This window comes from Larus michahellis, chromosome Z, assembly GCF_964199755.1.
Source record: "Larus michahellis chromosome Z, bLarMic1.1, whole genome shotgun sequence".
Classification (NCBI taxonomy): Eukaryota; Metazoa; Chordata; class Aves; order Charadriiformes; family Laridae; genus Larus; species Larus michahellis.
Window position 1 is genome coordinate 67397472 of NC_133930.1, and position 19913 is coordinate 67417384.

The window sequence follows — 19913 nt, forward strand, 5'->3', positions numbered from 1 at the left end:
AATGAAAAACAGTCTGGATTTCTAGCAATCATCACTGCCAGTAAGTAGCTCATCTTCCCCCTCTAAAATTGTCTGTCAGTAGAGCACCCCACTTTATATGTTCAAATGCTTTGGACACTACCACTCTGAAAATGGATGCTGCTTTTACTTTCACAGTGCCGAGAGGAGATTCACCTGCAAGTACAACTCCAAGCCTTGCCGTCGCTGCTCCAGGACCTTGGGGACCCAGTTTCTCACATGCTTTGAAGGGATCTCTGGAGTTCTTATGAACTTCTTGAGCTGCAAATGAAAAGAAACGCAGACAGAAACGAAGTATAATAGCGCCCCTTTAATAAAATAAACATGTTTATTTTAGAGATGAGGCAGTACAGGTTAAATAACCACGCATAAAGGACAACAGCATGGCAATGAAATTACTCACCATCAACTCACTGAAGTAACAGCAGACTTCACACCTACGGGCTGCAGTTAATAATCTCCACATCTATCTGCCCTGGTACCCTACCAAAAATTTGTTGTGAGTAACCGCCTTAGAACAAAACTGCAACAACTATGTAAGAATACTTGACATGAGCTCCCAGTTAGCCAGCCTGGGATGATACCTCACAATGTCACCATGACATACCCAGATATTACCTTGCTAAGTGCAGTGACAAAACACCGAGAGAATTTCTAACTCTAGATTTAGGCAACTGTGAGCAGGTGGGAGAAGTCCAGGGAGGAGAGCTAGCCATTTCTCTGGAGAGCTCGCAATAAAGACAGCAAAATATCCATGCTCTCAAATTGCACCAACAGACCGACAGTTTTGTGTATTTCTCTTATACAGAGAAATGGCAAGATTGCCACTAAATATATTTCCCAGAGAGCTCCGTAACTATTCCTCCAAAGATTCCCACAGGAAAGCTTTTATAGAGATATACAGGAATGTGCATATGCATACACATGAGGGCATATAGGTGGACATAAAAATACATTCTGACAACACTGAGAATCCTCTTGCTGGAGCAACATATTTTTTCAAAACCAAAACACATCTATGTTTTCCTCAAAACTACAGAGCAAAAAATAATAACTGGTATAGACTCCATTGCATTTTAATAGAAGGTGACATTAGACATTCTTTCTGTTAGATATTGCCTCTGAGTAAATCCGAGGCAAGGAATTCAAGGAAAGAAACTCAAAATTGACTTTGACATGCATACCCATGGGAGACTGAGAATTTACATTTCATCTTTGAGCTTGCTGAGATGTCACTATAGGAAAAAAGCAGTGCCAACATATCAACGTCTCTACAATTACAAGTAACGAAGCTGCAGCAAGGAAACCTCAATTGCTCTGGAAACATTTTGTGACTTCCTTGTTTCTTAACAGTGCTAAATTACAATTAAATGTGAAGTGAGAAAAACAACCCACCAAAACAACACTCCAAACCCGTGTACTTTTACTGACTGATCTTAAAGCCAGACTATAAACCCCCAATTTTTCCTCTAAATTGGTCGGGAATGATGAAGAAGCTATGGTCACAGCTGTTGCGAACTATGACAGCACCTGCAGATGAGTAACAAATGAGGAGAATGCTCCAGATGAGGGGAGACAGATCTGAAACAATACAAGCATCCACCAAGGCCTAGCTGCTTACAAGATAAATACTCTGTGGCTGGTACCTCAGCTGATGATTAACAATCCTTTCGTGCTTTGTGGCCCTGCTATATAAAGCATCCAAAAAACAACTGCGTAAATGTTCACACACAGGTACTGTGTGTAGGTATAAAGCACACGCTATACAGATGTACAAAGAATAAAACATAAGCCCATTTTCTTATGCTTACAATAATCCAATAATATATTGCAACAAATAATTACTACAATGTCAAAGAATATTAAGCAAACCTATGTATGTGTTAGCTATGTTGCTTCAGAGCTGTCCCTACACAAGAAATATTTATCTGAGGACAATTATTGGCTGCAATACCTTCCTGTTCGTAACACCGACATAATACCTATTTGTAGGGTCTATTTCCTGCAACACTAAAAGATGGCTCATATTATGAAGTAAAGAATTATTTGTCTGAGTGTGAAAAGTCAGTATGATTTACAGTGTATACTAATTATTCTAAAATTATAAAGAATTTGCAAAACGAGATGTAGAGAAATCAAGATTTTTGCAAATTTCACTGCAGTAGCTGCGACGCTGTCACCTTCTAGCATTCTGCTGCTTAAAAAGAACTACGAATATTTAAAAACGTAAAGGAAAAAAGTATAAAAAGGGATTAGAGAATAAATACGAAAAAATGGTTGTATTTTTTTACTATATTATACACATAGAAAGAATTTAATTATTTCTAAAAAACTCTCCATATGAGAATAATAAAACTTTTGTTCAGACTTGAATACAACACTGTAATGTCAATGGCAGATAACCTGAAAGGCCTGGTTTGTCATTCATAACCAGGGCAAAGTACAATGGTTTATGCAAACTATTTCAGAAAAGCCAACAGCAGTGGATGGTTTCTGTCAGGGCAATAATTTGTACTCCTGGTGCTGCATGGCGGTCTTGAAAAGACTGTACACCCTTTCCACTACAGCCAGGTTGCACAGGAAGTGGGGCTTAATTTTTTTTTTTTTTTACACAACTGGAACGTGAGAAAGGTTGAGCCCATGAAGGAGACAAATCCAGCCATGTTCTTGGAAATGGTTTTGTTAAAAAAAATAATTATCAAAATTAATCAAAACATTAATTGGCATTCTGATGAATGAATAATGTCCTACATAAGCAATGGAGTCCTCCTTCCTCCATACGATGACAGTGGAGCATGTTCTTCTCCAGTGAAAGGCACGGTCCCCCCTTCAGCCTCCATTTTCTACCACAGTTGTTCTCTACGGAAGCTTTGTTTCTCCTGCTCACTACAGACATCTCCAGCACTAAGGGCACCTTGAATACACAGTAAATCTAAAGATACCTTTCCAATTGCCAGTACGCACAGCAATTTAGAGTGAAACTTACATTTTAAATTAAAGGGGAAGAGAGGAACAAAAAAAAAAAAAATACCCTATTGGCATGCTGAAAGCAAAGTGGTATCTGGACCTGAGTATAAATAGTGTCATGGGATGTAAACAAATTGTTCACAAAGAACAATCAAGATACAAGTTCAAAAATATTCTTCTCCAGTACAAATTGTTCAAATACACAGCCTACTTTTTTTAAGAGCATTGAGATTTTCTGCTCTAACACAAAACAGAGAAGAAGAAAGGGTGAAACCACATACTGTATTACCAGAGAATGCTTTCTCGGGGATTTCTGTAACACTAAATACTCTAAGAAAGGTTCAGAGCACAAGCTGTTCAACCATGTTTACTGAAATTTTACTACAACTTCAAAAAACAAAACTTAAGAAAAGAGGTATACTGTTGCCAAAATATGCTAAGTGCTTTGCATCCGTACATGGAACAAATAAGAAAAAGTCATTATCGAGTTGGCAGAGTAATTTCAACAGACAGAAAGCAGATGAGAAATAAGATGAAACAAATTGAAGAGTGGTGCAAAGTGTCTGGTTAGAATACCTGTTTTTCAGGTTTGTTTATTTTGCTATTTCTGGAAAGAAGAAAGGGACCATCATTTATGTTTTTCCTGGTGTTCTAAGGAGAAATCTCTGGAAAGGAAGTTACTGCAGAGGAATCAGTGTACAAGGAGACAAATCTGAGAGCAAGACTGCAGTCATTCGTGACTTTTGTGTGGAGTAATTGTGCAACTCCAGAAATTACAGTGAAATCAGACAACAAGGGGAAGAAGAAAAAGCAGAGGCATTCAATGCTTTTTTGCCTCGGTCTTTAATAATACTGATAGACCTTGGGCTGCCCGGTCCCCTGAGTTGGAGGGCCATGACTGTGGGAACAGTGAACAATTTGTGGACCATTCAGTGCCCGTTTGTGAACACTGAAATTGTGAGGAACCAGCTGTATCAGCTGAATGTTCACAAGTGCTAATGGGATTCATCCGAGAGTTGGCGGAAGGAGATGGCAAATGTTACAGCAAGACCCCTCTTGATCATCTACCAAAGGTCTTGGGAATTTGCGGAGGTCCCTGCTGACTGGGAGCCAGCCAGTGTTAGTCCAATCTACAAGAAGAGCGTGAGGGAAGACCCAGGGAACCTGGGGTTCAGACCTATTAGTCTAACCTCAGTACTTGGAAAAATTATGGAGAAGATTATCCTGGGTACTATTGAAAGGCATTTCAAGAATAAAACAATTATCAGGCACAGCACCCTTCTGGACGAGTTGTCCAACTGTGAGATGATCAGGTACGCACTGCACTGGGTGAAGAACTGGCTGAAGGGCAGGGCTCAGTGGGTGAATGGGTAAATGGGGCTACTTCTGGCCGGCAACCAGTCACCAGTAGTGTTCCTCAGGACTCAGTCCTAGGGCTAGTTCTGCTCAATATATTCATTGATGACCTAGATGCAGGAGCACAATGCACCATTACAAAGTTTGCTGATGACCCCAAACTGGGAGGTGCTGTTGACTCTCTTGAGGGACAAGATGCCTTGCAGAAGGATCTAAATAGATTGGAGCACTGGGCAATTATCAATGGCAATTATCAATAACAAGTCCAAATGTCAGATCCTGCACCTAGGACAGAGTAAAGCCGGGCACAAGCATACATTGGGAGAGAAGCGGCTGGACTTCTCAGGCTCAGAAAGAATCACTGTGCCCTGGCAGCCCAGAGAGCAAACTGCACCCTGGGGTGCATCAAACACAGCATGGCCAGCCGGTCAAAAGAGGTGATTATCCCGCTGTATTGAGCAATAGTGCAGCCTCACCTTGAGTACTGTGTGCACTTCTGAGCCCCATAATTTAAGATGGATGTGAAGCTCCTTGAACGTGTCCAGAGGAGGGCAACAAAGCTGGTGGAAGGGCTGGAAGGCATGCCCTCTGAGGAGCAGCTGAGGACTCTGTGTTTGTCTAGTTTGGAGAAAAGGAGGCTGAGGGGTGACCTCATTGCCCTCTACAGCTTCCCAAAGAGCGGAAGAGGAGAGGCAGGTGCTGATCTCTCCTCCCTGGTATCCAGTGACAGAACGTGTGGGAATGGTTCAAGCTACACCAGGGGATGTTTAGACTGGACATTAGGAAGTATTTCTTTCCCAGGAGGACGGCGAAACACTGGAACAGGCTTCCTAGAAAGCTGGTCAATGCCCCAACCCTGTCAGTGTTTAACAGGCATTTGGATGCTGCCCTTAATAATGTGATTTAACTTTTGGTCATCCCTGAAGGCATCAGGCAGTTGGACTACATGATTGTTTTAGGTCCCTTCCAACTGAATATATTCTATTCTGTTCTACCCTGTTCTACTCTATCCTGCTCTATCCTACCCACAGGAGACAGTCTACTTGGGTAGGGTGCGTTTTAAACATATAAGTCTTGATTTTCCCCTCTTAATGTTTCCTAACTTATTTTTGTTGTATAATTTCTACTCGCCTGCTTTACTTTCTATTGCAGGATTATTCTCATATGTAAAATAAAGCACACATATTGCAAGGCTTGGTGGTGGGTGTGTGAGTTGTGCTACTGATTCTGATACTGTTGCTCATGCGGTATCATATTTAATGCAAACACAAGGGAGAAAAATATCTGAGACGTACATGAATTGAAACACTAAACAAGGAAATGAGTATTAAAAAGTGGCAGCTAATACCACAACTTGGGCAAGAAACAAAAAGGCAAGAAATACTGCCATATCTTAATTACAGTGCAGTAAAGCAAAATATATTCTTTTCCTTTGAACTTTTGAGGGCTAACACACAGATGGGTCTGTAGTTGCCTGTTGTTGACCCAAGTTTGTTTATATCCATACATCAAATAAGGCTGGCAAAATCCACCCTCACTACCACCAGGACAATGCTTGTTCCCTGAATAAGATGATTCCTGAGCTGATTCAAGGCCACCAGCAAACATGCTGGTGTGGGTAAGCTCCTCTGACACTGCAGTGGCAGGAACTGTAAATGCCCATGCTCCCCTCTGTTGGTTGCAGAGGAAGCTTTTCCATACTGAAGGCAAGCAGCACCAGTCGAAGAAGTTGAGCGTGCACCCATAGTCCACTGCCACTGAAAGCTACAAAGGAACAAACAGCCCCATTGCAGCCCCATTGCTGGCAGTGGGCTCCAATGCTTTTCTAGAATCTCCTTCAGAATACTTGGCCTCCATAAGGCAGAAAAAAATGTAAAACTTGCCTTTCAGCTGCACAACTGTATGGCAGCATTCAGTTAAGTCTGGAGTGCAGAAATCATAGTTTTCCTTCAACAGTGATCAAAACAGTTTAAAGAACTCTTGAAAGTACTGAGTTCCCTTCTATATATTAGCACCATGATTCAGTAGACAAGTTTAACAGAAATTTTTTATCATGTTCATTGCATGAAGAGCAGCTGCATGAGATGATCTACTCCCTTTTTTCCATTTCTAGTTTCCTGATGTATATAAGTTGTTTATGGAGCTTTACATAGAGCAGGTAAGCAACACAATTTACAGAACTAACAAATTATTTTCCTAATTGGGTAAAAATGAAAAACGTATTTATTTGGTGTAGGAATGTGTCTTATTTTGTGATTTTACAAGAAAAACATACTACAGACAGCATTTTAGCAACACAGCGTGTAAACAATAACCAAAAAGGAGAGTTAGTAACATCTGAGAAGTCATCATTCCTTTCCACAAAACAGAGAAGAAACTGAATTAGTTGGGAACTCATTTCCAGAGACATGGCTCATAAAATGAATTTAAGATAAACCATGTATTGCAACAATTTCAAGAGAGAGGAAAATATCACAACTAAGGCAAAACAAAGTTACATCTTATAAAGAAAGAGATCACTACCTTTTTATGAAGTGCATGGAATTCACTATACCTCTTCTCCACAAAGTGTTTCCTTCCACTCATTAGCACCTCTATTTTAAAGACCTGAAAATTATAAATAATAAAAAGGAGATTAATGTACTAGTACAAACAGTTCTGTGACATGGCTGTGACTGCACATTTTACCAGAGTCATTTCAGTAGGCGGCCCCAAAAAACCCATGACGACCCATGACCATGTGCAGAAGTACAACAATGGGAAGTATGGTCGAATCTTCTGTTAACAAGTTTGTTCAACAAACATACAAAAAGACAAGTTAAGCCTGGACTGTATACTGTACATTAAAAACTAAGCACTAAAATATTCCCATTCAAAAATACTTAATATATTCTGAAGTAGTTAAAACAAAAGATTAAAACAAAGGATGATAAGAACAAAAGAAAAAAAGAAAAGAAGTGAAGATTCATTCTTTTTCCCCTCTTACAATACGGCACACTAACACACTCACACATGTTCAGGAAGAGCTGGATAACACAATGCAGTATGTTATGCATGGAAAAGGAGAAATAAATGCAAACACTGTATCATAGGTTAATTTCCTCCTAACCTACAAATTCAACTGTAGCCTCAATTGAGCTTGTGCTACTATCTACACCCTAAGGAAAAAAAAAACCAAACCAAACCCGAAACATTGCAAATGCTTGTTTTCTTTGTATGATACATGTGACAGCTTTTGTTGCTGCCTCTGGAAGGTTGAAAGGCCAGGAGAAGCAGCTCTCTGGATCCACTAATTAGTAGTCACTAACATGACATTTTCTTGATTCGCAGGTCACTGGGTCAGTTCTGAGGGCAAGTGATGAGAAATACTTTCAAGTACTCAAGAAAACACGGTCTATTAAATGAAGACAAGATCAGCAGAAAAGCATACGGAAAAGGTGCCTGGTCTATGTAGGAGTTCTTTGTTTTCTGTTTTGCTCAGAAAATGCTGGAAATAATTATTTCCAGGACAATGAGAGATGATGTTCAGGATAGATGATTACATCAAGACCCAAGACTTAGGCCAAATAAGAAGTTATGTGAAATATATTTGCAAACTGTATTTATGCCTGAATGCAGAAAAAAGGGGTTTTTCTGTCACACTATACCCAGCTAGCATTGATCAGAGCAAACACACAGGAACCATACTGGATAAACACTTTCTATTGTCTACTAGAACCTGCCTTTCAAACAGGTCAAAATGCTATGGTTTTCACCCACTAGCCAAACCACATTAGAAACAGACAGCACTTTATTTAATCCAGACTGAAATGCGTCTACCTTTGTTTGAATGCAGTATGGATGGGACTGCAGTCATTTCACACCAATGTTTACATTACCAAAATTAGTTCAGATTGTTGTAATCCATCAAAATAACTTGTGCCACATTGTACCTCTTTGAAAAGGACTATTTCTGTGTCCTAATCGCTGTGAGCAGATGACCTTATTTGGGTGTATTGATTTTTTTCCCCCCCTATCTATTTAGACTATTTTGGGAGAACAGCTATTGGCTATTAAACAATTTCCTCTACACGTGAAAAAACTCCAAGGCACCCTTAGGAATATGTTGTAAGTTCAGAGTTGTAAAGAGAATCACATGCAAAGAAAAATCAATGTAGGCTTTTTTCTTTAGTTGAGACTTAACATCCTAATTATATGAGGGGAAAACATTATTTACATCATTATTCTACACACTGTATGAAATAAATAGTTCTGCAAGGAACAAAACGTTTTGGATTGTACAGGAAAGCCATTGTACTGAAATAGTTTCAAGGATACCTTGGTGGGAAGAATGGTTAACCGAATATAAAACTAGTTAAGTTAGAAGTGACAACAAGTCACTAGTTAAGGTTCTGCAACAGTTCTGAATTAACTTAAATCTCCAGCAATTATGAGCGACTCCTAACACCCACTTACACCTCAGTCAGCTAAGAGCCTCCACACCACTGTTAGTTTAGCGTTTTGCTGGCTACAGGGTTTGCCAAGCAATTTGGAGAAGTCTACGGGGCTCCTGCCTCAGCTGTAAGCACTCCTTTGACAGGTAACTTTCTTGTGAATCATGGCTTGGCTTGTGCGGTCCCATTTTGATTTTAGTCATATATGCGCAACTTCAGAGAAACGTCTTTCCCTCCGAAAGTCTATAAACCTGTCATTTCATAAAGGAGAAGAGTTGGAATATGGGGAAGAAAGGAAACACAAAACCCTCTGTGGACTTTCTTCTCAAAGCACGTATCTATCTTGTTCTGTGTTTCATCACTGGTTAAGGAACTACAGAAGTCTTCCGAACACCGGAAAGTACGCAGCATTTATTCAGCCTCCTTTTTAATCTTAGCAAAGTTTTAATTAGTTTGCATAATTTTTGCTAATGACACTAAAGAATATACTTGCCAGTTACTTTTGCATAAGATGTGAGAAGAGATAACCACAGCTTCCTGTGCACTTGTCCTTTCCAAAACCACAAATCTGCTACCTTTACACCTTCAACTGTTTGCAGCAGTACAGAGGTTTTAACTTTGCCTCCTACCATCCAAAGCCCTTGGATCCAGCTCTAGCAGACATCTAAAATTTGCAAAGCTGGACAACAGATCTGCCCTGCAGGAAGACGAAAATTACTGTTTGAAAACAAACCCCGCAAGTGGCATTTCTAATCTACTCACTGTGGCACCTATATTTCATAAATTTAAAGCAATTTGTGATAAGTAAGTAGAAAATCTGTATATGTTTTTGTTTAATGCAAATCTAAGTATTAAACTGATTTACAAAGTAACTTATATAGCAGAAATGCAAGTAAGTGAAATAACACGTATTGTGCTTATGAACTTGACGTTATTACATGATTTTATTTAGACAGCATAAATTCCAGGTTTGCCTCCTCACTGTTTACCAGATCACAATTCTCAAGAGCAAACGAAAAGCACAGAAGTGAGTTTCTGTGCCACTACTTCATATAACAACATGGCTTTGTGTGAAAGACAGAAAGATACATTAGCTTACGAAAGAGATAGGATCTTTTCGTGGATTCAAAATAGCTATAGACAAATCACACACAAATTTAACTGAGCAATTGCAGGCCCTGACAGAAAAACAATGTAAGGAAACTGGTGAACATAGATGAAAGTGCCAAAATAAAGACGGAAGAACTATGGGGGAAAAATGCAACACTGCAAGGAAATTACTTTTCTTGTAAAAATGTTCATGTTCTATGAACAGATAACTCTGAAAAGACATATGACTTTTTATAAGTGACAACTAGTTAAATGAAAAATGCAACAATTAATCACTGAATAAGACAAGTGAAATGCTTTTCCCATAGTCATTGAAATACCAGAAATTACACTACACTGAAAGATTTGCAGTTCATCCTGAGTAGGACACAAGGGACCATAGATATGAAGACACCAATTAGAAAACTCTTTACAAGTACCGTGAAACTAGAAACAACTCATCTTTCTTGGTTACTACCACAACAGTTAATGATGCTTGTACAAAGCCAGAAGATCATTATCCATTAAAAGCATTCTTCCACCAGAATTTAACCCACATAAATGGTGTATGGGACACGCACCTTTGGTTTGGATGCCAGTACAAATAATGTTGATCTTTTGCCTAGCAGAATCGCAGACCCGCAGGTGCTATTCATAACCATCAGAACCATGAAGGAAACTCTTCAAGAAGAATTCCTAAGGTTTTCATTAAGGAGATAGTAAAAACTTTCACGTCTGCCTACAAAACAGGTTTATGTATGATACTTCTCAAAAAACACCTTTCTTCCCTCTCTTCTTCGCCTCCACTTTATTCCAAACATATGGATTATATTCAGATCTTGGAAACTACTTTCTTAATTTCTTATTGTTCACAAGTATGCTTAATTTTGCCATTTTCCCGAATTTATCAGTTTCTCACCACTAGAAAACCTCTAACTAAATGATCCTTTTTCACTATTTTCAAGAAGAATACCTACTTTTCTCTTCCTGCTGCAGAAACTGGACAGTACTACTACATAACTAAATTGGATTATATACGGGCAAACAACTGGTACTCTATCACTGTGAACTTCCAAGACAGAAAGCACAAATGGAAGTAAATAGGAACCAATAAGACATACAAGAACCACCCCTGCCTTCCTGTAAACCCACTAGTGTTTTAAGTGCACATCAAGAACTGTGTGCTAAATAACACTGATACTGCCCTCCTTCAGTTCCTACAGATGTCAAATGCTGACACTGGATACAAAAGGATAGGTTTTATTTGATGCAAAAACATCCAGCTCAAGTAACTTTGTCTCAAAAACCCCAGAATTAACAGTTTAACAAAAAACACAGACAAGAATGACAAACATGACCAGGAGTATGGAGGAACACTAATGAGAACAGTAACTTCTCAGCTTGGTTTTCTATTACACAAGAAATACACAGATGGTACTTTTATATTCCCTCATGAAAATTACACTAACTACATGGCTTATAATTATGGTAAATTAATACCATCATATTGTGTATATTTATAAATGGAAAAATGAATTGCAAAATATATAAACTTCTGAAAAATTACAGTTAAGAAAGAGATTTTGGGCAGCCTTGTTTAGAGTGAGAAGATACAAAAACCAGAAACAGAAAAAGAGAAGTTTACAAAAAACAGATACATTTGTCTAACATTGACCAGGAAAAAAAAAAACAACACAAAATTCTAGTACTGTGCTTTTCCCTCTCAAGACCAAGCTTACCAACACTAATTCTATTAAATATGTTACTTACAGAAATAAATATATCCCTTTAGATGCTTCAGTATGCTTGACAGACTTTTGTCTGACAAACGACTAATGCATTCAAAGTGTCAAGAAACTCAACCTTAAACCTTTGTCGTGGCTGTACGGAAGGAATTCCAGAGCAAATGAAAATGACAGCTACGGTCCATGAAACACTAATAGGATTTCCACGTGTTTAGTGTTTCATTGTTGTTCAGACAATGGCACATTTTCTGTCTCAGCTGTGCTGTGACTAGAACAAGACCACGGCATATGGTAGAGACCAAAGATGACTTTAAACCTATTCCTATCCAACCGATGCAGGGAAAACGATAGTCCACAGAATCAGTAAGAGCAGCTGGGTGGTGGTGCTAACCAGAGCTGCATGTAGCTTCAGCAGCAGTTCAGTATCTCAGGGGTGTAAGCGCCTCATGGCAACGCTCCATACTTCTGAATGCCCTCCACAGCAAAGGCGGAGACGACGGTACTCAGAGCCAACTCAAACTTCATAGCAGCCTTGATAAAACTGAATCTCGCTATCTCCCAAATGAAAACAAATTAAGTTATTCTGACTTCATCCTTTGGAAGGGGGGGGCAGCAAAACTCAGTTCTACAGTGGGTACAGGGCAGCTTAAGGGTGCAGAAACAGGCTTGACATGGGTCACAGCAGCATGGGGTAAGGGAAATCTCCCTTTTTCTCTCCTCTCCAGCCATATTCGCCTCAGCTCTACTTCTCTCCATCTTGCACCCACCACTTACTTTGGGTCATTCCCACTATGTCCACTTGCTGAGATAAGACCTTCTGTGCCTTAGGTAGATTGCTTATAGTCATATCTTTGCTTCCTCCAGTAGCAACTGCTCTCCCCACTCTACACAAGCATCCCCTACACAAGCTCCTGCACGGTCTTCCCATGAGGAAAGGGCCCCCTTGCTGCTGCAGAACTGGGAAACAAGTTGGGGCACAGCTAAGAGGTTTAGAGGCAGAACAGCCCTGAAGAGCTCGGTTTGATCCTTTTGGTTTTGCTGAGGCTCTAAGAAGGGATGAAAGTGGCTGTAAGAGGTAGTAAAGGAAAAGAAGCAAAAGATTAGGTATTAGAAACTGAGAGTAATCAGTGTTGGGGGGGGGGGGGGGGGGGGGGGGGGGGGAGGATGAACAGGGACAATGCTGAAAGTCATCCATCCTTCCTAGGCGCAGGTCTCACATGTGCTAAACTCGTCTTGCTGATGGCCATGAGAGCAGGCCAAAAGCAGGAGCTGCAGACAGGCAGCTCAGGTAGCGCAGACGTTTGCAGCACTGGTCCTCCCAGGCAGGCAGTGGGCCCAGAGCTAGCACTGCCTCTCTGCAGACCTGGGCAACTGCTTGTTGTGCCTGTGCTTTGACCTACACAGCTCTACTCAACACAAGTGTTCACTTTTTCTGAAGGGCCTCAAAGAGATTGAGGTCCATTACATTATCCATTACAAGATGCACTTATCTTACCTAAAGTCAGTTCAAAATCTGGGCTGGACCCACAAACAGCCCGTTTCTCCCATCCCAAGCACTCTCATGTCTGTTATATGAAATCAGAGTCTTTCACTTAATCCCAACTACAATGTACAATATTAAGTTACAGCACAAGAAAAAAGTACAGTTTTATTAACTATGGAAATCAAGGCTTGGCATTATGCAATTATGACATCGCTTTGTCCAGAGTCTGTGAAGGAGAAAGACCATGTCAGAGAAGTGAAACATCCACTGCAGGATTTCCAGATAATATTCCCAACAGCTCCAACCTCTGTGAAGCAGTTACCTGACCTCTCCTGGCCTGGAGAAGTAGCCTTACTGTTTTTATAATACAATAAACAGATTTTCTACTGTGACGTAAACACATTGAGAGGACAAGTATATTTTTTCACTGACTCCTTCTGTTAAAATGCCATGTTATTGCAATCTAACTTGGACCTTCATTACTAAAAAAAAAGCTGTGTACCTAAGAACAATCAGAAGCACAGATTCTTATAAATGTGGCTCCTACTTCAAATGTCTCCTTAGTAATTTTATGTTACCTTCAGCCCTTTATTTACTGAAAAAGCTGCCTCTTCACTAACACTTACCAGTGTAACGGGTACCAGTACCTACCCAAACCAGACTACAGTCTCTTTGAGAGCCTTTCAGCATGCAGTTTGTCTTTCCCACCAATACTACAAAATAATTAAGGATATTCCCTTTCCTATGCTCTTTTGCAGCATGGTCCTCCTCCACTCATAAAATGGCAGTGTTGGTAGGAATTATGTACAAAAGACGTGCATAGGACTCGGGGGTATTCTTCTGAAGATGGCCTTTGAGAAGTGTGTCATATTTCTTAGGGTATAGAGGAAAAGGTAGTAAAACAATTTATACTGCAACCCAGTCAGACAATTTTGTAATTCCTACAACATGGGAAGCTCGAGGGAGGCTTCTACAGAGCTGTCACTGTTGAATGAAAGAGTAGCTGACATATAAGAGTAAGTAGTTTTCTGATTTTTTCAACTCTCTTTAAACCAATCTTTTCCAAACACATGGTTCATAAAATCCCATAGGAACTTCTCTGTCATTTCCTGAAAAATAACTTACTTGGCTTTCCAAGCTAAAAAGCCTCTCCCTTGCCAGCAAAACACTGACTATGGAAATCTAATTTGTAACCAAACCAAGAAGCTACAAGACCTGACTTGCTTTTGGTATTTTTCTTTACTAGCCCTGCAGAGCTCAACAGTTACACAGATGACACCCTTTTAAAAACTCATTGTCACTGCAGTCACCTATTTGGCTAACTTCCTTAGAATTAAACTTAAGGAAAAATGTGTTGGTCTTTTACTGAAAAAGGGAAAAGTTTCTAACACATGCTAATGCCTACAGCTACACAGACAAAAAAATTAGCCTGCTCTGCTCTATTTGTCCATCTGGATCATCTCAATGTCTCTTATCGGAAGTGTTCTACTAATAGAACAACCATAAACCTTTTTATGGAAAAGAAGAACTTTCCGATAGAAATAGTACATTGAGATAAAATTGAATATTACAAAAAATAACTGATGGCAAAAGTATATTTACATGAAACGGAGGAATTCCAAGCTTGATGAAATATAAGGACTCTTCTATTTTGTTACAAAATCATTTGCTGTTTTATCTGGAGAGTCTATAAAGAGTCCTCTTCCGTCTGAAGGTGGGACGCAACTCCTAACCACAATTAAAGTGCCCCCATATTGCAGCCAACTAGCTGCAAGAAACCCCTTTTTGCAAGAAGCTAGACACAAGACTATGTTTTTTCTGGAAACTTTAAGTCTGTGTTTGTTTGCACTTGTATTTGCTGTCTGCAGAACACCTGGGCCACCTAAGCCCTCCTAAGCACAGATGTTTTGTTTACAAACAAAAATGTCAAATGGCATCAAAGAACACATTAAAAAAAGCATACACGCAGCAGGGTCATGAGCATTACAGTTCAAAAGAGCTGGCTTTGTACTGTCTCATATTCCATTGCATGTGAATTTAGTCTTTTCCTCTGCTAGTGACTAACTAAACACATATGAACATGAAACATAACAGTATTTAGTCAAGTTACAGTATATACAAGCTATTAAAAATCAGCTCCACATTCTTCATGGTGAGTAAATACCAGGCGAAAGAAATACTGTATATCTACCTTACATCTTTTCTTATTAGGGTCTCTGCGATAATCCATCTGAGAAGTCTCTGCTTCTCTTTACCTGCCAACATAAGTAGTTCATCCAAATCATTTTTCAAGAGCGGTTGTCAAAGTAGTCAAGGAGGTTGCCTTTCTGAATGTCTGTGCAGTTTAGCAAAGATCCTTCATGTATTACATTTAAATATTGGGATTAGCCTGTCTTCAGCCCCAAAATGGAGGATTCAAATGCTATTCTGTTAATACTGAAGATAAGCAGTTAGGATGTATGCAACATTTTCAGGCACTTCCTTTCAAGGAGTTAACTCATCCAAACTTTCACTAAATTAGCACTGGTCTGCCTTCCAAAATGGAAACCTAATTACCTCTGCTATTGCCTACAATCTGTGTTATTCTTACATGAAACTGACAGCATTATGTCAAACATCAGCAAACATCTAAAAAGAAGAGTCATTGTATCAATTTATCAAAGAATGCCATCCTGCTCACCAAAGGTTTCTCTTGCCAGGTTAATCTATTTTGAATAGTAATTCAAAGTGGCATGAAGAAATAAGTTCAAATGGCTATAAGGCAGTTTTCACTTCTTATTGGACTAAGCCTGCTGTGACTGAGAGAAGACCTAAAACAGGCTACCAGGATGTGGTTATCAATACATCCAGCTGCAGACAACCAGATGGTTCTTCATGTGGAGGGAAGATGGAGAGAATGGAAGCGACAAACTCGGCACAACTACTGAAGAAAACAGAAGAGCAGCTATCGCTAACGCTGCCCAGAAATAATAGAATATTGTGCCCAAATTAAGACTTTAAGTTTTTAAGCTTCTGAATTTACATGCTGTGACTAACAGAGCATTTATGTTGTAGTTGGCCTGGTGGTCACAGTGAACGCAGATATTCCTGAGCCAGATTTAAACTAGTTCAGGTACTGCTGGCAGCAGCGTGGGTAACACAAGCTGCAAAACTCGTGGCAAAGTCTGGACAAAGCGGAGTACCGAGGGGGGCCAGCCTGGCTCTCTCCTGGTTACATCTGTGGGAGCTGCAGCCAGCGAGTACAGGCATCCCACAAAAGGTAACAGGGTGAGTGTGAAGTTCAGAGGGATACAGGGTTCAGATTTGACTTGAACACAAGGGAAGAGAGAAAAGTATTTCCTAATTTGCTTCCCTTAGAGTAACAGTATAAAACACAGCAAGTAGGTGAATCTCAGACACTTCAGGTAGAACAGCAAAAGAGCTAAGACAGTACAGAATTTAACTCAAACACCCATGTCAGAGAAAAGGCAATATCTGAACGTTTATGGAGACTACACCTAGTGCAATTATGTCAACATATTGCATAGGTTCAAAAGCAGCAGTAATACTAATACACACCAACACCCGGGATAATATATATAATTAAAGTATCCTATTAGCAATTTTGCAATGCAAGATTGAATAACCTATCAGAGAACACTGGTTGGGCAATTAAATATTTATCATTTCAAAGACAATGAAAATTGATTCAGTGAGAATTATGTTAATTTGCAACTGGCCTCTCAATCACTTGGAAGATAGCGAGGCAAACATCGAGTAATTACATGCCTGCACATGTATTCAGCCAGATAAAGTATTACGTATCCAACACATTTCAGGAAGATTTTAAGTAAGTTATAAATTGAGTCTGATGCTGGAAACGTGGAAATAAAAGCATGCATATTGCAAACAAAGCGTCAGGAAACAGATGATTGAAAATCATGCTAAATGTTTAATTGCTCACTGTCACTTGAACTGAAGATAACATTTGAGGAGATTTGTGCCTTGTGTTAACTAGAAGCATCAGAGTCAAAAAATATCATTCATAGGTCTAAAAATCTGTGACTGTCTTTTCATCAAAGAAGAAAAAAATTAAAGACACAGCCAAGCACAGGCTACCGAAGGACTAACTTGGCTTGAACCCTTCAGTAATAAAAGCTAGTAGATTCCTGAACACAGCACTGTGAGGAAACAATATCCATAAACTCATTTTTAGCTGAAATGTCACATTTCATGTCCTTGTTCTTGGCTGTAAAAGAAATATTCATTTACTGTACTAGAAAACTCTGTATGTTCACCACCTGCAGATACTAACCAAGTCCCCTATACACACAGACTTAAACCCCTACATTCATTTGGACAAACTCAAAAGTACTATCAAGAAAAAAAATGACAGATAGCAACAAGAAGTCACTACAGATATCACTCCTTCCCTCATTCTGAGGCTTCAAATTTTCTTTTTGCCTTTCTGTGAACTTAGTGAAAACTTCATTCCCCTACGCAAACTTCATCGAATCTTGGCATTTTCCTGGTTCTCACCTTTTGTACTGAACAGAAAAACTTTTGCCTTTTCTATTCACACAAAACACTGCCATAAATAACGTCTTCAAATATTTTTGTGTTACAAAGGGTCTATTATTGTCTCCAGTGCCTGCCCGCAGAAGGAATGTAACCTTTCCTTAGTTTACTTTAAAGTCTTAGTTGCACCAAAAGTTGATTCTTCTATGTATTTACAGAAAGTTCCACTCTCTATTTACAGGGCAGAGGAAATGCAACTTACCTGATCCTATATGTGTATGAGGTGCCATCTTAACTCCAACTGCCTCAGCAAGCAACTGCTCATCTTTCTGTGCAGCCTCTGTCCCTACGTACCTTTTCTGTCACTTACACATGTGTTTCACAGGTAAGAAATCTGAGAGGATAATGAAGGGACATTCACCTTGCATCAGCCAATTCCTCACCTTCCTGTTTCACACTGCAGCTCGCAGACTACTGCTATTTTTAATTAACATCTCAATAACATTTCAAGAGGACCTGTGATGGAGTTAATTTAATAAAATACATTATCAGAGTTAATGGCAGTGCTAGGAGTAATTATAATAATCTAATATTTTCCATTACAAGACTGTTCTCAGTTACTTATAGTTTTGCCAACCTTTAATTTTTGGGCTTAGATTTTCCATATCAGGTATGTGATTCAGACAGAAAATATTTTTAGAAAGTTACAGCTGAGACAGTCCAAACACATACTTAAAGAAAAATATATTTTATTTACCCATGCCAAAAAAACCCAGTCAAAAACCCCAAACCTAACCCAAAATAAAACCCAAACCATTTCACACAAGTTCCCCCAAGACGCGGACAAAGACCAGGAAGACAGCTGGGAGGCAAATCTGTCCAACCCATAAACTTCTGGAAAAAAGCCCAACTCCTAACAGAACTTTGCGGGGAGTATGTGAATAATGTAGGTTTTCCAATGGTATCAGCACTGCTGGTGCTTTGTTGTTTCTACAGTGTGTCCATGCTGACTGAAAGTTTATGGCATCTCCACAAAGTTAGAGCAAATTTCAGGCCTACAGAATACTCTTCTACAGCTCAGGAGATGATGTTGGGGAGCAGAAAAAAGACTAGAGAATGTTTTTAAGTTTTTGTAAGAAAGAGATGCTAGACAGAAATCTGCACTATGGCGTAGGGGAACAACACCCAAAAAGACCATACTGCGTTACCATCAAAATAAGCAGGCCAGGGAAGAGCAGGAGAAGGGGCTTTAACCTGAGGTACTCCGGCTCCTGCAACATTGAAGGGAACGCACGATTTTGTTGTGTATGAATCAGAAATGTGTATTGCTGCATCTGCTTCCTGCGAAAACCCACTGGTAACACATGGTATTCCTCGCCCTCCCACCACTGCTGGTGGGGCAGCTGGATGATAAAAATCTCAAGCGCCTCTTAGTCTAGAAGTCTATACTAGGGACTAAAAGCTCCACATCCACTGGTCATATGTCTGAGGCGGTACCTATCCAAATGATATTTTCCCTTCCCTTCATTCTTAGTTGCCTGATCAGGGGTACAAAGTAGAAAAAGGGGAAGCCATTAAGAAAAAAAGGCTGTGAATTAAAATACTTGTAGTGTCATTTAAGCTTTTTACACAATGTAAGCGAGCATCCCTGTGTATACTTGCAGCGGTCACTCACACACTACTTTTCCCCACTGAAGGTCCACTCAGCTCAGCAGGCAGGACTGACAGTGTGATGCAAACAAATGAGCAAAGGACAATGTCCTTAGGGGCTCTTTCCATGTAAGAACTAAAAAAATACTTTAAAAGGCAGGAAAACCATATGTACAGGAAGTGTGGCCTCGAGATTAAAGCAAATAACAACATCACAGTCACTTCAGAAACTTTAGATCTAAAATCCAAGTGCTCCTGCAATGTTGAACAACTTATTTCATGTTTTTCCTTGGAAAACCTACTTAAAGCATCCCACTTGGGCACAATTAAGGCCCGAGGTTAAAAGCGCAAGTCCTCAGAGATGAGGCGGATGCCGAGCAGAGGCGTACAACGTGCTTACACCCCCGCAGAAAGCAAACACACCCCACCTCACATATTGTTGTACAGGTCCTCATTTCAGGACACGAGAAACCAACCCTGGCACTTACTCGCTTCTTCCTGGTTTTGTCAGGAAGGCTTTTGAATACGGACTGCACGTAAAATGTGGGTGGGAAAGAAAACAACAAAAAAAACCCAAAAAACCACCACGAAACCTGGCAAGTGCACATACAAGCCCAAATATCTCCTAAAGTCAAGTCCACCACGCACTGCCAGCTAGGTGCTGGCATCTAGCTG

The 19913-nt window shown here is 39.8% G+C and overlaps 1 protein-coding gene across 3 annotated transcripts in view; it reads right to left on the minus strand.

Annotated features, from left to right (window-relative positions):
• Positions 1 to 19913, minus strand: part of SNX24 (sorting nexin 24) — a 92298-nt gene that overhangs the window by 38924 nt on the left and 33461 nt on the right. Inside the window, exons 2-4 of one of the 3 annotated variants that reach the window (XM_074569666.1) lie at positions 6865 to 6948; positions 422 to 501; positions 175 to 279 (exon numbers count right to left, since the gene is read on the minus strand). In XM_074569666.1, coding sequence (XP_074425767.1) covers positions 175 to 279; positions 422 to 484 — 168 coding nt within the window. In that variant the 5' untranslated portion in view covers positions 485 to 501; positions 6865 to 6948. Of the gene's footprint in view, positions 1 to 174; positions 280 to 421; positions 502 to 6864; positions 6949 to 19913 lie in introns of those variants that run through there. The other 2 variants (XM_074569667.1, XM_074569665.1) reach the window with 2 other exon arrangements.